At 41.3% G+C, this 11,681-nt stretch overlaps 1 protein-coding gene across 1 annotated transcript; it reads left to right on the forward strand.

Moving 5' to 3' along the window:
* The first annotated feature begins 3,162 nt into the window (after nt 1-3,162).
* LOC141652658 (uncharacterized) lies at nt 3,163-10,850 on the forward strand. Its single transcript, XM_074460218.1, has 2 exons — nt 3,163-3,379; nt 10,312-10,850. Exons 1-2 carry the CDS (start codon nt 3,163-3,165, stop codon nt 10,848-10,850), a joined length of 756 nt encoding a protein of 251 aa, XP_074316319.1.
* The last annotated feature ends 831 nt before the right edge of the window (nt 10,851-11,681 follow it).

Consider the following 11,681-nt stretch of genomic DNA (forward strand, 5'->3'; position numbering starts at 1 on the left):
AAACTCACGAAATATAATTTTTTATTTGGTAAAAAAATATAATTGAAAATCAAAACACTTATTTATTAATATTTATTCATAAAATATTAGTAATTAATGATTTTAGTATCATTGTATGAACAACTTACGTGAAATTTGGGTTTTACGGTGTCGTTATATAAAATTATATATTAATTATTTTGTATGGAATCGGATCGTAGGATCGTAAAATTGTAGGATAGTATTATGATTCCATCTCTAGAAATTTTCAAATTAATAGGATCGTAAGATTCTACAACTATGATAGAATCGTAGGATCCAGGATTGGTGAAGCATTTTTGGATCGTAAAATCGTAGAATCGTCGAATCGAATCGCGATTCTGACAACAATGCTCTATAGTCACCAGGAAGGTCAATCTTGTAAGCATTCGGACCAACCTTCTCAATGACCTCAAATGGACCATCAGCTCTTGGCATTAGCTTGCTCTTCCTCTTGACTGGGAACCTTTCCTTTCTGAGGTGGATCCATACTAAGTCCCCTGGCACAAATTCCTTCTTCCTTGTGACCCTGGCCTTTTTCTGGTAGGATTCATTAGCCTTCTCAATCTGCCTCCTAACTGCAGCATGCAGTTTCACCATCTGTTCTGCCAGCTTCTTTGCATTATAGCTCATTTCTCCCTTGGGCACACTTGACAGTTTTAAATGAATTAAAGGATTGACCCCATAGACCACTTCAAATGGACTGTGACCAGTTGTAGAGGCTGGTGCCTTGTTGAAGGCAAATTCAGCCTGAGGTAGCTTCAAATCTCAATCTTTCAGGGTCTTCTTAACAATGCACGTCAGAATCTTCCCCAATCTTTTGTTTGTGACCTCAGTCTAGCCATCTGTTTGAGGGTGGTGAGAGGTACTGAACAGCAACCTGGTGTTTAGTAGCCTCAATTAGGGCATAGTACGGATCGGGTATTTGATCCAAAGTGCTAGTTCGGATCCGATATCCATATTAGAAAGCCTGAAGTTAGATATCCAATATCCAAACCAAATATCTCGGATATCCAATGTTCAGGTATCCAAAATAATCGGATCAGATGCGGATATCCATCGGATATCCATACTTTTGAATTTACTCTAAAATTAAGTTTGAAACACGATTATATTCATAGTTTTACATGATGTTTTTCTTTCGTATTCTTATTCCAATGTTCTCGCTATAAAATTTAACTACCACCTAGATATTTCTCTAATATTTTAAACATTAATTAAGTTGTTGTACGAAATAAAATTTTATTTTCTCGAAATTATACTAGAAAACTATAGTTTCGGATCAGATCGGATATCCAAATGTTTTATTTCTAATATCCATATCCAAACCAAAACCAAATATTTCGGATCAGATATCCAAACTGTTGGGCCCAGAATTACCCTGCCTCGTCCGACATAAGTCAGTCGACGTCCAAAGCCAAACCTGAACCAAAGTCATCTAAAACAAGATAATTGGGACACCTGATCAGACATCAACCAGGAGGGAAAGACAGGACAAGCATCTAATAAGCCTGGCCTGAGGAGATACCACGTCAGGCATAAAGGCAGCATAATCAAAGCAAGTCAGGCAACAATGGAAGCACGCTCAGGCAATAGGAAAAGAGTCCCTATAAACAAGGAAGACCCATTCAACACTCAAACAAGAACATAGAAGAGTTGACCAAGCAAGGCAAACGACTGGAATATAGCAGAAGTCAAATAACTACTTCAGAGTAAATAGGGCACGAGTCCTATTTACAAAGAAACCCTAAAACTAAGCTGAAAGAAACGTTGGCAGACTATTATAAATATAAGAAAAGAAGGAAAGAGGAAGACACATTAACACAGCTACTTACCCACATTCTATTCATATACTTGTATTCAACAAAAGATCTTAACATTATTACTAGACAACCTTGTTAATTATCTTGCCTGACAAACATATTCCCTGTCAGGCTATCCAAACTCTTAGTGATAATCCCTCCTGGCTTGGTGCCCGTGGTTTTTTCCCTTATTCCCATGGTTTTTCCACGTATAAATCTTTGTGTCACGTTTATTCATTTATTTCTTTATTTGTCCGAGTTTATTGCCTAGGCTATTCAAATTGAGTTAGATAACCCTACAAAATCTTCCCTGGCAGGACATTTTCTTTATGTAAATTCCTGCTAAAACATTTGGCGCCCACCATGGGGCATCTAGCTCAAAAATAATCAAAACCTAAAACCAAACAAACACAAAAAAAATTCCAAAAAAATGACTGGAGATAGCATTGAACAACAACTGGCCGCCGCCCAGCAACAATTCTTGGAAATGGAACAACTAAAACAAAAAATAGGCCAGGCTGAAGCTGAAGTTATGAAACTAAAGGAATCAGAATCTAGTCTGAAACAAAGGCTAGGATACAAAGCCTCAGGCTCAAAATTAAAAATACAGCATGGCACACCATTCTCTTAAATCATCAAGAACATTGATTTCTGCAACTTTGGTACTCCAACTCCATCAAAATCAAGAGCAGGAGAAGGTGATACAGACTCAGAAGAAATCCCAAATGAAGAGGCTGTACCAGATCAAACCAGCGCAACAATAATGATGGCCATGCTCTAGGAAATCCAAAAACTCCATGAGAAATAAGAAAAAATCCCTGGAGTACCCACACCCATTGAAGAAGCAAATCTAGAGAGTTATGCTAACTTACCCTTCGTGGATGAGATAGCAAGGATAGATCTACCAAAAAAGTTTGTGGTTCCATCAATGAGAATCTATGATGGAACTATAGACACACAAAATCATGTAGCCTACTACAAACAAAGAATGTTGGCAGCCTCCACACCTAGTGAACTACGACAAGTTTGCATGTGCAAGGGATTTGGAACAACTCAGAATGGGTCTGCCCTACAATGGTACATAAATATACCAAATGAAAGCATCAAGTCCATTCCTGACCTGATAAACTCCTTCAACCACCATATCGCCAGAAGCAGGGAACTTGAAAAGAGATCTAGTGATCTGTACAGGATCAAGCAAAAGCCTGGCGAATCAATCAGAGCATTCATGACCAGATTCAATAAAGAAAAATTATCAATTCCCAGGTGTGACGTTGGAACAGCTGTGGAAGCTTTCAGGTAGGGGCTACCACTGGATAGTGATTTCTATGATGAAATGACCATGAAGCCTTGCCAGACCTTTGAAGATGTCCAGGCATTGGCCCTTGGCTACATCCGGCTGGAAGAGGATAAAAGTTTCAAAGAAGATACCACTGACAACAACCCAGGATATGACAGGTCAAACAAGAAAAGTTGCAATCACAGAGGAAGCAGTTCCAAGCCATCCCCTTATACCAGGCGTGACATATCAGAAGTCAACTATGCACATGAACAACGAGGTAACTCCTATTCTTATCCCCCTATTCAAGAATATAACTTCTCTGTTGACACTGCAGGTTTAATCAAAAGACTCGACAACATGGGAGACATTGTCAAGTGGCCAAAGAGGACAGATAACCTTAACTCAAGGAAAGACACAACAAGGTGGTGTGAATTCTACATGGACATAGGACACACAACTGAAGAATGTCTCGGACTACGCAGGCAAGTGGCTTACCTGTTAAAGAGAGGCTACCTAAAAGATCTGATGCCATCAAAGAGCAGGGAAGACAATAGAGCAAGGAAGGACCAGGAGAAACCACAACATGACCTGCCTTTAGCACCACCCATCTATGAGGTCAAATTCATTAACGGAGGATCTAAAATCTGTGGCCTGACCAGCTCTGTCGCAAAGAAAATAGCCAGGGAGTCAAAAATAAAATCTCCTTTTAAACCCAAAAATTTACCTCAAATTACTTTTGATGATACTGACATGTAGGGAATCCCTAATGTACACCATGATAGCCTCGTCATTACCATGCATGTAACACCCCGCGCTTTCCTTATATTTTTAAATAAACTTTTAAGCGATTTTTATTAAATAATTATTATTTAAAGCTTATTTTCATAAAATATAGCCGTAGCCGTGTAACGGTAATAATAGTGTAGATTTTAATAATATTATTCTCCGACTCGAGTTATAGTAGACTTGGGACGAAAATTCTAGTGGATACCGACTCATTTTGAGTTATTGGGCTTAACTTGACTCATGGGCCTTTTCCCCCTCTTTTCTCTACACAAAACCTCAACTAAACCCTCACAACTTCATCTCCCTCACTTGTAATTTCTGAAATTTCCCAACAACCACCCCACTATTGTTGAACCTTCCCTTACTAACCCTAAAACCACCATATCTCACTCAATTCTTCACCAATCTCGTTCCTTTTCGCGCCATTCTTTTCCTTTTCTCATTTCCTTTCTTCCTAAGTAAGAAAGTTGTCATCTTTCTCTCTATTTCGAAATTATCATCTTTCAAGGATGTGAATTCTTGACTTAATATCTTTATTTTTGTGTTTAGGGGAGAACTTGGACAACCCGGAGGAGGATAGCTACATCATTGACGAGTCTTTAGAAGATTGAAGTGCAAAAAAGGTAACGGTGATGGGTTACTCGACTTTTATGTTAGAATTGTGTGGTTTTATGTAGTTATAATCTCATATGTATGTTAAAAGTTGTATCTTTCATGTTTGGTTCTAATTTGGATGTTGAATATCATGCTTGTTAGCAACTCTCACATGTTTGGATGAAAATCCCATGCTACATCTCTTGAATTCGAAATTACCCATTCACATGCTCAAATATGTGTTTTTTTCCGAGTTAGAATCATGCTAGGATACGTAAACAATTGATGGGAAACAATTTTTGTTGGTTTCAAATGGTTTGGAAGTGTTTTGCATTGAACCCGTGTGTTTGTAGTCCCAGTAGGGTGATGGCGGCGGTCCCATCTTGACCTACTGGGAGATTCCTCGTAAGTTTTGGACATATTTTAGTAAGCTCAGTAGTCCCAGTAGGGTGACCGGCGGCCGGTCTCTTGACAGGCGGGCTGGGAGTACACGGAGGATTTTAGGTGATTTTGAGTTTTGGGCGTATTCCCAGCCGGGTGACCGGCAGCCGGGTGACCGGCTGGGAGTACACCAAGGTTTTATGTGTTTTTGAAATTTGGTCAGTAGTCCCAGTAGGGTGATCGGCGGCCGGTCTCTTGACCGGCTGGGAGTGCACTTGTAAGTTTTATTAAATTTCGATTTTGGCTTGTTGTCCCAAATGCCCGGTGGCCCTGGCCACCGGTACACCACCCTACTGGGAGCCCCCTGTTTGCTCCATTTCACTTGTGACTTCTAATAATGATTGATTTATGCATGTATCTTTTTCCCTATCGATAATTGGTTACCTTGAGACTTATTCATGTTATGATATTGCAAAATCATGGACATCCCGTTTTGACCCATGTGTGACGATTTACATTGCATGACGACTTGACAATACCTTATTAGCCTTTTCGGACCTTTGGATACGAGTGCGTACCATGTTTCCGGATTAGGATACCCTTCCGCCTTTCTTCGGACCTTTGGATACGAGTGCGTGCCATGTTTCCGATTAGAGGTTACTCGACCTTTGGATACGAGTGCGTGCCATGTTTCGAGTCTTGGATACGATTTGGTATCGTTTGTCGAATCGGGTGTCGTCCATCCCGAGAGTCTGGATCCAGGTTTAGACTAGGACCGTATTATGATCGTCGTCCTACCAAGAGGTTGGAGTCTAGGTTGTCCGTCTTGTCCGTCTGTTCTTTGTAATTGTCTTACATTTGAGTCGAGTTGGTGTGTGACAGTTGGACCTAATAATTCTTCTCTCGTTTGTGCTTTACCATTCCTATTTTCTTGTGCCCACTAATCATGATGTTCTTATTACCGTAAGTATTTATTCTCATGCTTGTTTATTTAATTAAATTCCTAATTACTTGTATTTTGACATTTTGTGGCTGGGAGAACCCTGAGTTACTCCCCACTGACTGTGGCTTTCATATTTATTATGAATGACAGGTTTGTGATGAAGCTCAAGTGGGGAAGACCGTGTGAGCTAGCGAGTTCTTACCTCGGACCTTATTTAGTTATCATTTAATAGACTCACCTACTTTTGAACTATGTTAATTCGTGGGATATCTTTTCCCCAATAAATAGACTTGTGTTGTAAACTTAAACTTAACTATCTAGACTTGTTTATCGTATTGGTGATACCTCGCGTTGGACTTCATTAGAAGTCTTAAAAGTTTTAAAAATCTCGTGTTTCCGCCACGATTTACTAGTCACATTTAGTTACCTCAACGAGGGGTGTCACAGTTGGTATCAGAGCATGAATTGCTCCCGACGCACACACGTGTACCCCAACTTAAATTTCTTACTTGACCTTGAATAATGAATGAGAGATGGGTAGAATTAAGGACCTAAGTTGGTAGCCTTTTTGTGTATGTTTTGTGATAAGTTCTAACTTGTTTGCTCTTGTGCAAAGAAGATGGTACGATCAACCAATGTGGAAAATGCTATCATGCAAGCCCTCACTCAAGTACTTGCTAATCAACAAAATGCTCAACCCGCTCCCCCTACACAAGAAGCCAACCGTCAAGGAAGTTATGCTTGGATTGCAAGTCAACTAGCAAGGAACAAGGCTAAGACCTATGGTGGTGAAGTGGATCCCGTTGCTCTCTCGGAATGGTTTCGTGATATGGAGAAGAACTTCTCTCTCTTTGATGCCCGAGAGGAGGACAAGGTGAGGTTAGCCTCTCACTTTCTTGTGAAGGAAGCCGATAGGTGGTGGACTTTGACCGGTCCTACCGCTACTCAAGACCCCAACTTTGATTGGAACCGCTTCAAGTCACTTGTGGAGACTCGCTTCTACCCTAAGGAGCTCAAGCAACAAAGATTGAAGGAATTCATGGAATTCAAGCAAGGGAAGCTATCCATTCAAGCCTACACCGACAAGTTTAATGAACTTGCTCATTATGCCTCCAAGTTCGTGAAAGATGAAGAGGATCGTGTCTACTTCTACAAGAACAAGTTGAATCCTAAGGTGGAAAGCATGGTGAGAAGAAGCTCAACTACCTTTGTGGAAGTCTATGATGATGCTATTTGGGCCGAAAGCTCTTTGAAGGCTATTGAAGAAGATTCCAAAACCCACTCCTCTTCTCATTCTTATCGTTCTAACTTTCATGGCAAGAGACCATTTGTGCCTTCTACTCCAAACTATGCCAACAAGAGGAGGTTTGTACCAAGGATACAAGACCATGGAGGACAAGAACCAAGAGATCAAGAACCAAGAGGACAAGTTCACACCTCAACTAATAGGCTTGGGAAAGATCGTAAGTGCTACCATTGTAGACAAGCCCCACACCCCGGAGTTGGATGCTATGGCAAGCCCTTGACTTGCTTTCATTGTAAGAAGCCCGGACACCGTATGGCCGATTGCCCCGAGAAGAAGGATGCTCCTACTCCAAATGCTAAGCCAAGAGGAACTATCTTTGTCATGAGTCGAGCCGAAGCCGCCGCTCATCCCGATATCATTACGGGTATGTTCTCAATTGTTTATCAACCTTGCCTCATTTTATTTGATACCGGCGCATCTTTATCTTTTATATCTTCCAAATTCTCCGAAAAGCTAGCCATTGAACCAATTCATAGTGAGGAAACTTCTATATCCTTACCTTCCGGAGAGATGTTCTCTTGTTCCCTCACTTTCTCCGACATTCCTATCTCTATTTCGGGAACCTTATTCCCCGCTAACCTACTTCGTTTTCCCCTTGAGGAATTCGATGTAATTTTGGGTATGGATTGGTTGTCAAAGTATGATGTAAGATTCGAGTGTAGAGACCAAAAGATTCGCCTCAAGAGTCCGTTAGGCACTCGTGTGTCCTATAGAGGAGTCCGTTCCCAAGAAGGTGTGAAATTGATTTCCGCTTTGAAGTTGATGAGCATGAGGAGGAAAGGTTACCAAATATTTCTTTGTGTGGTGACTTCGACCTCCCCTCCCTTACCGAAGATCGAAGAAGTGCCCGTGGTTTGTGAGTTCGCCGATGTCTTTCCCGAAGAATTGCCCGGGATTCCTCCCGAGCGTGATGTTGAGTTTTCTATCGACCTTGTACCCGGAACCGGTCCGATTGCTAAAGCCCCGTACCGTATGGCGCCAACCGAATTGAAGGAGTTGAGAAAGCAACTTGATGAGATGATTGAGAAAGGATTCATTAGACCTAGTGCCTCGCCTTGGGGTGCTCCCGTTCTCTTTGTGAAGAAGAAAGATGGATCCATGAGACTTTGCATTGACTACCGTGAGCTTAACCGTGTTACCATCAAGAACAAGTATCCTCTACCAAGGATTGAAGATTTGTTTGATCAACTCAAAGGTGCTTCTACTTTTTCCAAGATTGATTTGAGATCCGGTTATCACCAAATTCCCGTTCGTGAGTCCGATATCCCTAAGACCGCCTTTAGCACGAGATATGGACATTTCGAGTTTAAGGTGATGCCCTTTGGTTTAACCAATGCCCCTTCTATCTTCATGGACCAAATGAACCGGACTTTTAGTGAGTTCTTAGACAAGTGTGTTGTGGTCTTCATTGAAGATATCCTCATCTTTTCCAAGTCCGAAGAAGAGCATGCCGATCACCTCCGTATCATTTTGGGAATCCTCCGTCGTCAAAAGTGGTTTGCCAAATTCTCCAAATGTGAATTTTGGTTGTCTAAGGTGTCTTTCCTAGGCCATGTGATATCTAAGGATGGTGTCATGGTAGACCCTTCGAAGATTGAAGCCGTGATCGAGTGGAAGAGTCCAACCGATGTTGGTGAAATCCGTAGTTTCTTGGGTTTGGCGGGTTACTACCGTCGCTTTGTGAAAGATTTTTCCAAGCTTGCTAGACCAATGACTCAACTTTTGAAGAAAGAGACCAAGTTTGTGTGGACCGAAGCTTGTGAAGATGCATTCCAAGAGTTGAAGAAGAGGTTGACTACCGCTCCCGTGTTGACCTTGCCCGAGGATGGCGTTGACTTTGATGTGTTTTGTGATGCTTCTAAGATGGGTTTGGGTTGTGTTCTCATGCAAAATAGAAGAGTTGTTGCCTATGCTTCGCGACAATTGAGAGTTCATGAGGTGAACTATCCCACTCATGATTTGGAATTAGCCGCTATTGTTCATGCCTTGAAGATGTGGAGACACTACCTCATTGGAGTCCATTGCCGTATCTACACCGATCATAAGAGTTTGAAGTATATCTTCACCCAAAAGGATTTGAATATGAGACAACGACGATGGTTGGAATTGGTGAATGATTACGACATGGAGTTGTTGTATCATGAAGGTAAGGCAAATGTGGTTGCCGATACCCTTAGTAGGAAGTCTACTCATCCCTTGAGTGCTATCCGTGTGCTCCCCGATGACCTTTGTGCCGAGTTTCGTAAGTTAGGTTTGCAACTTGTGGAGAGTGGTTTTGATTATCTTGGTGCTATAGTTGCCGAACCCGTTCTTCACCGTGAGATTCTAGATAGCCTTGTGGACGACGCTACATTTAAAAGTTTTCAAGCCAAGCTTCTTGAAGGGAAAGCAAAGGATTGTGAGATTGATGCTAGAGGTTACCTCCGTTACCGAGGACGCATGTATGTGCCCGATGCCGTTTACTTGAGGAAGAGAGTTCTAGATGAAGCTCATCTATCCCCTTATTCGATTCACCCCGGAGGAGACAAGATGTATAAAGATTTGAAGTTTCAGTTTTGGTGGCCTAACATGAAGAATGACATTGTGTCATACGTTGGAAAGTGTCTTACTTGTCAACAAGTGAAGATTGAGCATAAGAGACCCGGTGGTTTCCTACAACCTTTGGTTGTTCCTTTATGGAAGTGGGAGTCCATTTCCATGGATTTCGTGATGGCTTTGCCTAAGACCATTGGTGGAAAGGATGCCGTATGGGTTGTTGTGGATAGGTTGACCAAGTGTGCTAGGTTCATCCCTATCAAAGAGACTTGGAGTTTAGACCGTCTTGCTAGTGCTTATGTTGAAGAGATCGTTCGTTACCATGGTGTTCCTAAGGAGATCGTTTCGGATCGTGACCCGAGGTTTTGTTCAAGATTTTGGAAAGCTTTGCAAGATGCTATGGGTAGCAAGTTGTTGATGAGTACCGCTTTTCATGCCGCTACCGATGGACAATCCGAGAGGAAGATTCAAACTCTAGAAGACTTGTTGCGTGCTTGTGCCCTTGATTTTCATTCTAGTTGGGAGAAGAGCTTACCTTTGGTGGAATTTTCTTACAACAATAGTTATCATGCTTCTATCAAGATGGCCCCTTATGAAGCCCTTTATGGAAGGAAATGCCGTAGTCCAATTTGTTGGGACCAAGCAAGTGATGTTCGTGATCTAGGACCCGACAAGTTAGCCGAGACAATTGATCAAGTGAAGCTCATCCGTGAAAGAATGAAAGCCGCCCAAGATCGTCAAAAATCCTATGCCGATGTTCGCCGTCGACCCTTGGAATTTGAAGTTGGAGATAAAGTGTTCTTGAAGGTGTCCCCGATGAAGGGAGTAAAGAGATTTGGAGTCAAAGGGAAGTTGAGTCCGAAGTACATTGGACCGTATGATGTGATAAAAAGGATTGGTGCCGTGGCTTATAAGTTGGACTTGCCCCCGAGTTTGGGTAAAGTTCATGATGTCTTTCATGTTTCTCAACTTAGGAAATACATTAGCGACCCTAGTCATGTGTTGCAAAATGAGATTCCCGAGCTTGAGCCTAGTCTTTCTTTCGAGGAGAGACCGATTCGTATCTTGGATAAGAAGGAGAAGAAGCTAAGAAGCAAAGTGGTGCCCTTGGTGAAGGTTTTGTGGAAGTGTGGTGATGTAGAAGAAGAGACTTGGGAGCCGGAGGCTTCCATGCGTGCCAAGTACCCTAGTTTGTTTTCTTAAGGTAATATCTTTTCGTTTCAAGTTTCGAGGGCGAAACTTTTTAAAAGGTGGGATGATTGTAACACCCCGCGCTTTCCTTATATTTTTAAATAAAGTTTTAAGCGATTTTTATTAAATAATTATTATTTAAAGCTTATTTTCATAAAATATAGCCGTAGCCGTGTAACGGTAATAATAGTGTAGATTTTAATAATATTATTCTCCGACTCGAGTTATAGTAGACTTGGGACGAAAATTCTAGTGGATACCGACTCATTTTGAGTTATTGGGCTTAACTTGACTCATGGGCCTTTTTCCCCTCTTTTCTCTACACAAAACCTCAACTAAACCCTCACAACTTCATCTCCCTCACTTGTAATTTCTGAAATTTCCCAACAACCACCCCACCATTGTTGAACCTTCCCTTACTAACCCTAAAACCACCATATCTCACTCAATTCTTCACCAATCTCGTTCCTTTTCGCGCCATTCTTTTCCTTTTCTCATTTCCTTTCTTCCTAAGTAAGAAAGTTGTCATCTTTCTCTCTATTTCGAAATTATCATCTTTCAAGGATGTGAATTCTTGACTTAATATCTTTATTTTTGTGTTTAGGGGAGAACTTGGACAACCCGGAGGAGGATAGCTACATCATTGACGAGTCTTTAGAAGATTGAAGTGCAAAAAAGGTAACGGTGATGGGTTACTCGACTTTTATGTTAGAATTGTGTGGTTTTATGTAGTTATAATCTCATATGTATGTTAAAAGTTGTATCTTTCATGTTTGGTGCTAATTTGGATGTTGAATATCATGCTTGTTAGCAACTCTCACATGTTTGGATGAAAATCCCATG

Source organism: Silene latifolia, chromosome 1 (assembly GCF_048544455.1).
Source record: "Silene latifolia isolate original U9 population chromosome 1, ASM4854445v1, whole genome shotgun sequence".
Classification (NCBI taxonomy): domain Eukaryota; kingdom Viridiplantae; phylum Streptophyta; class Magnoliopsida; order Caryophyllales; family Caryophyllaceae; genus Silene; species Silene latifolia.

Excerpts from the sequence above, each read along its gene's own strand:
- LOC141652658 (XM_074460218.1), top strand. The coding sequence starts at position 3,163 with ATGAAGCCTTGCCAGACCTTTGAAGATGTCCAGGCATTGGCCCTTGGC. Across the intron at positions 3,380-10,311 it reads CTATGCACATGAACAACGAG|GACCCGACAAGTTAGCCGAG; the intron begins GTAACTCCTATT and ends TTCGTGATCTAG.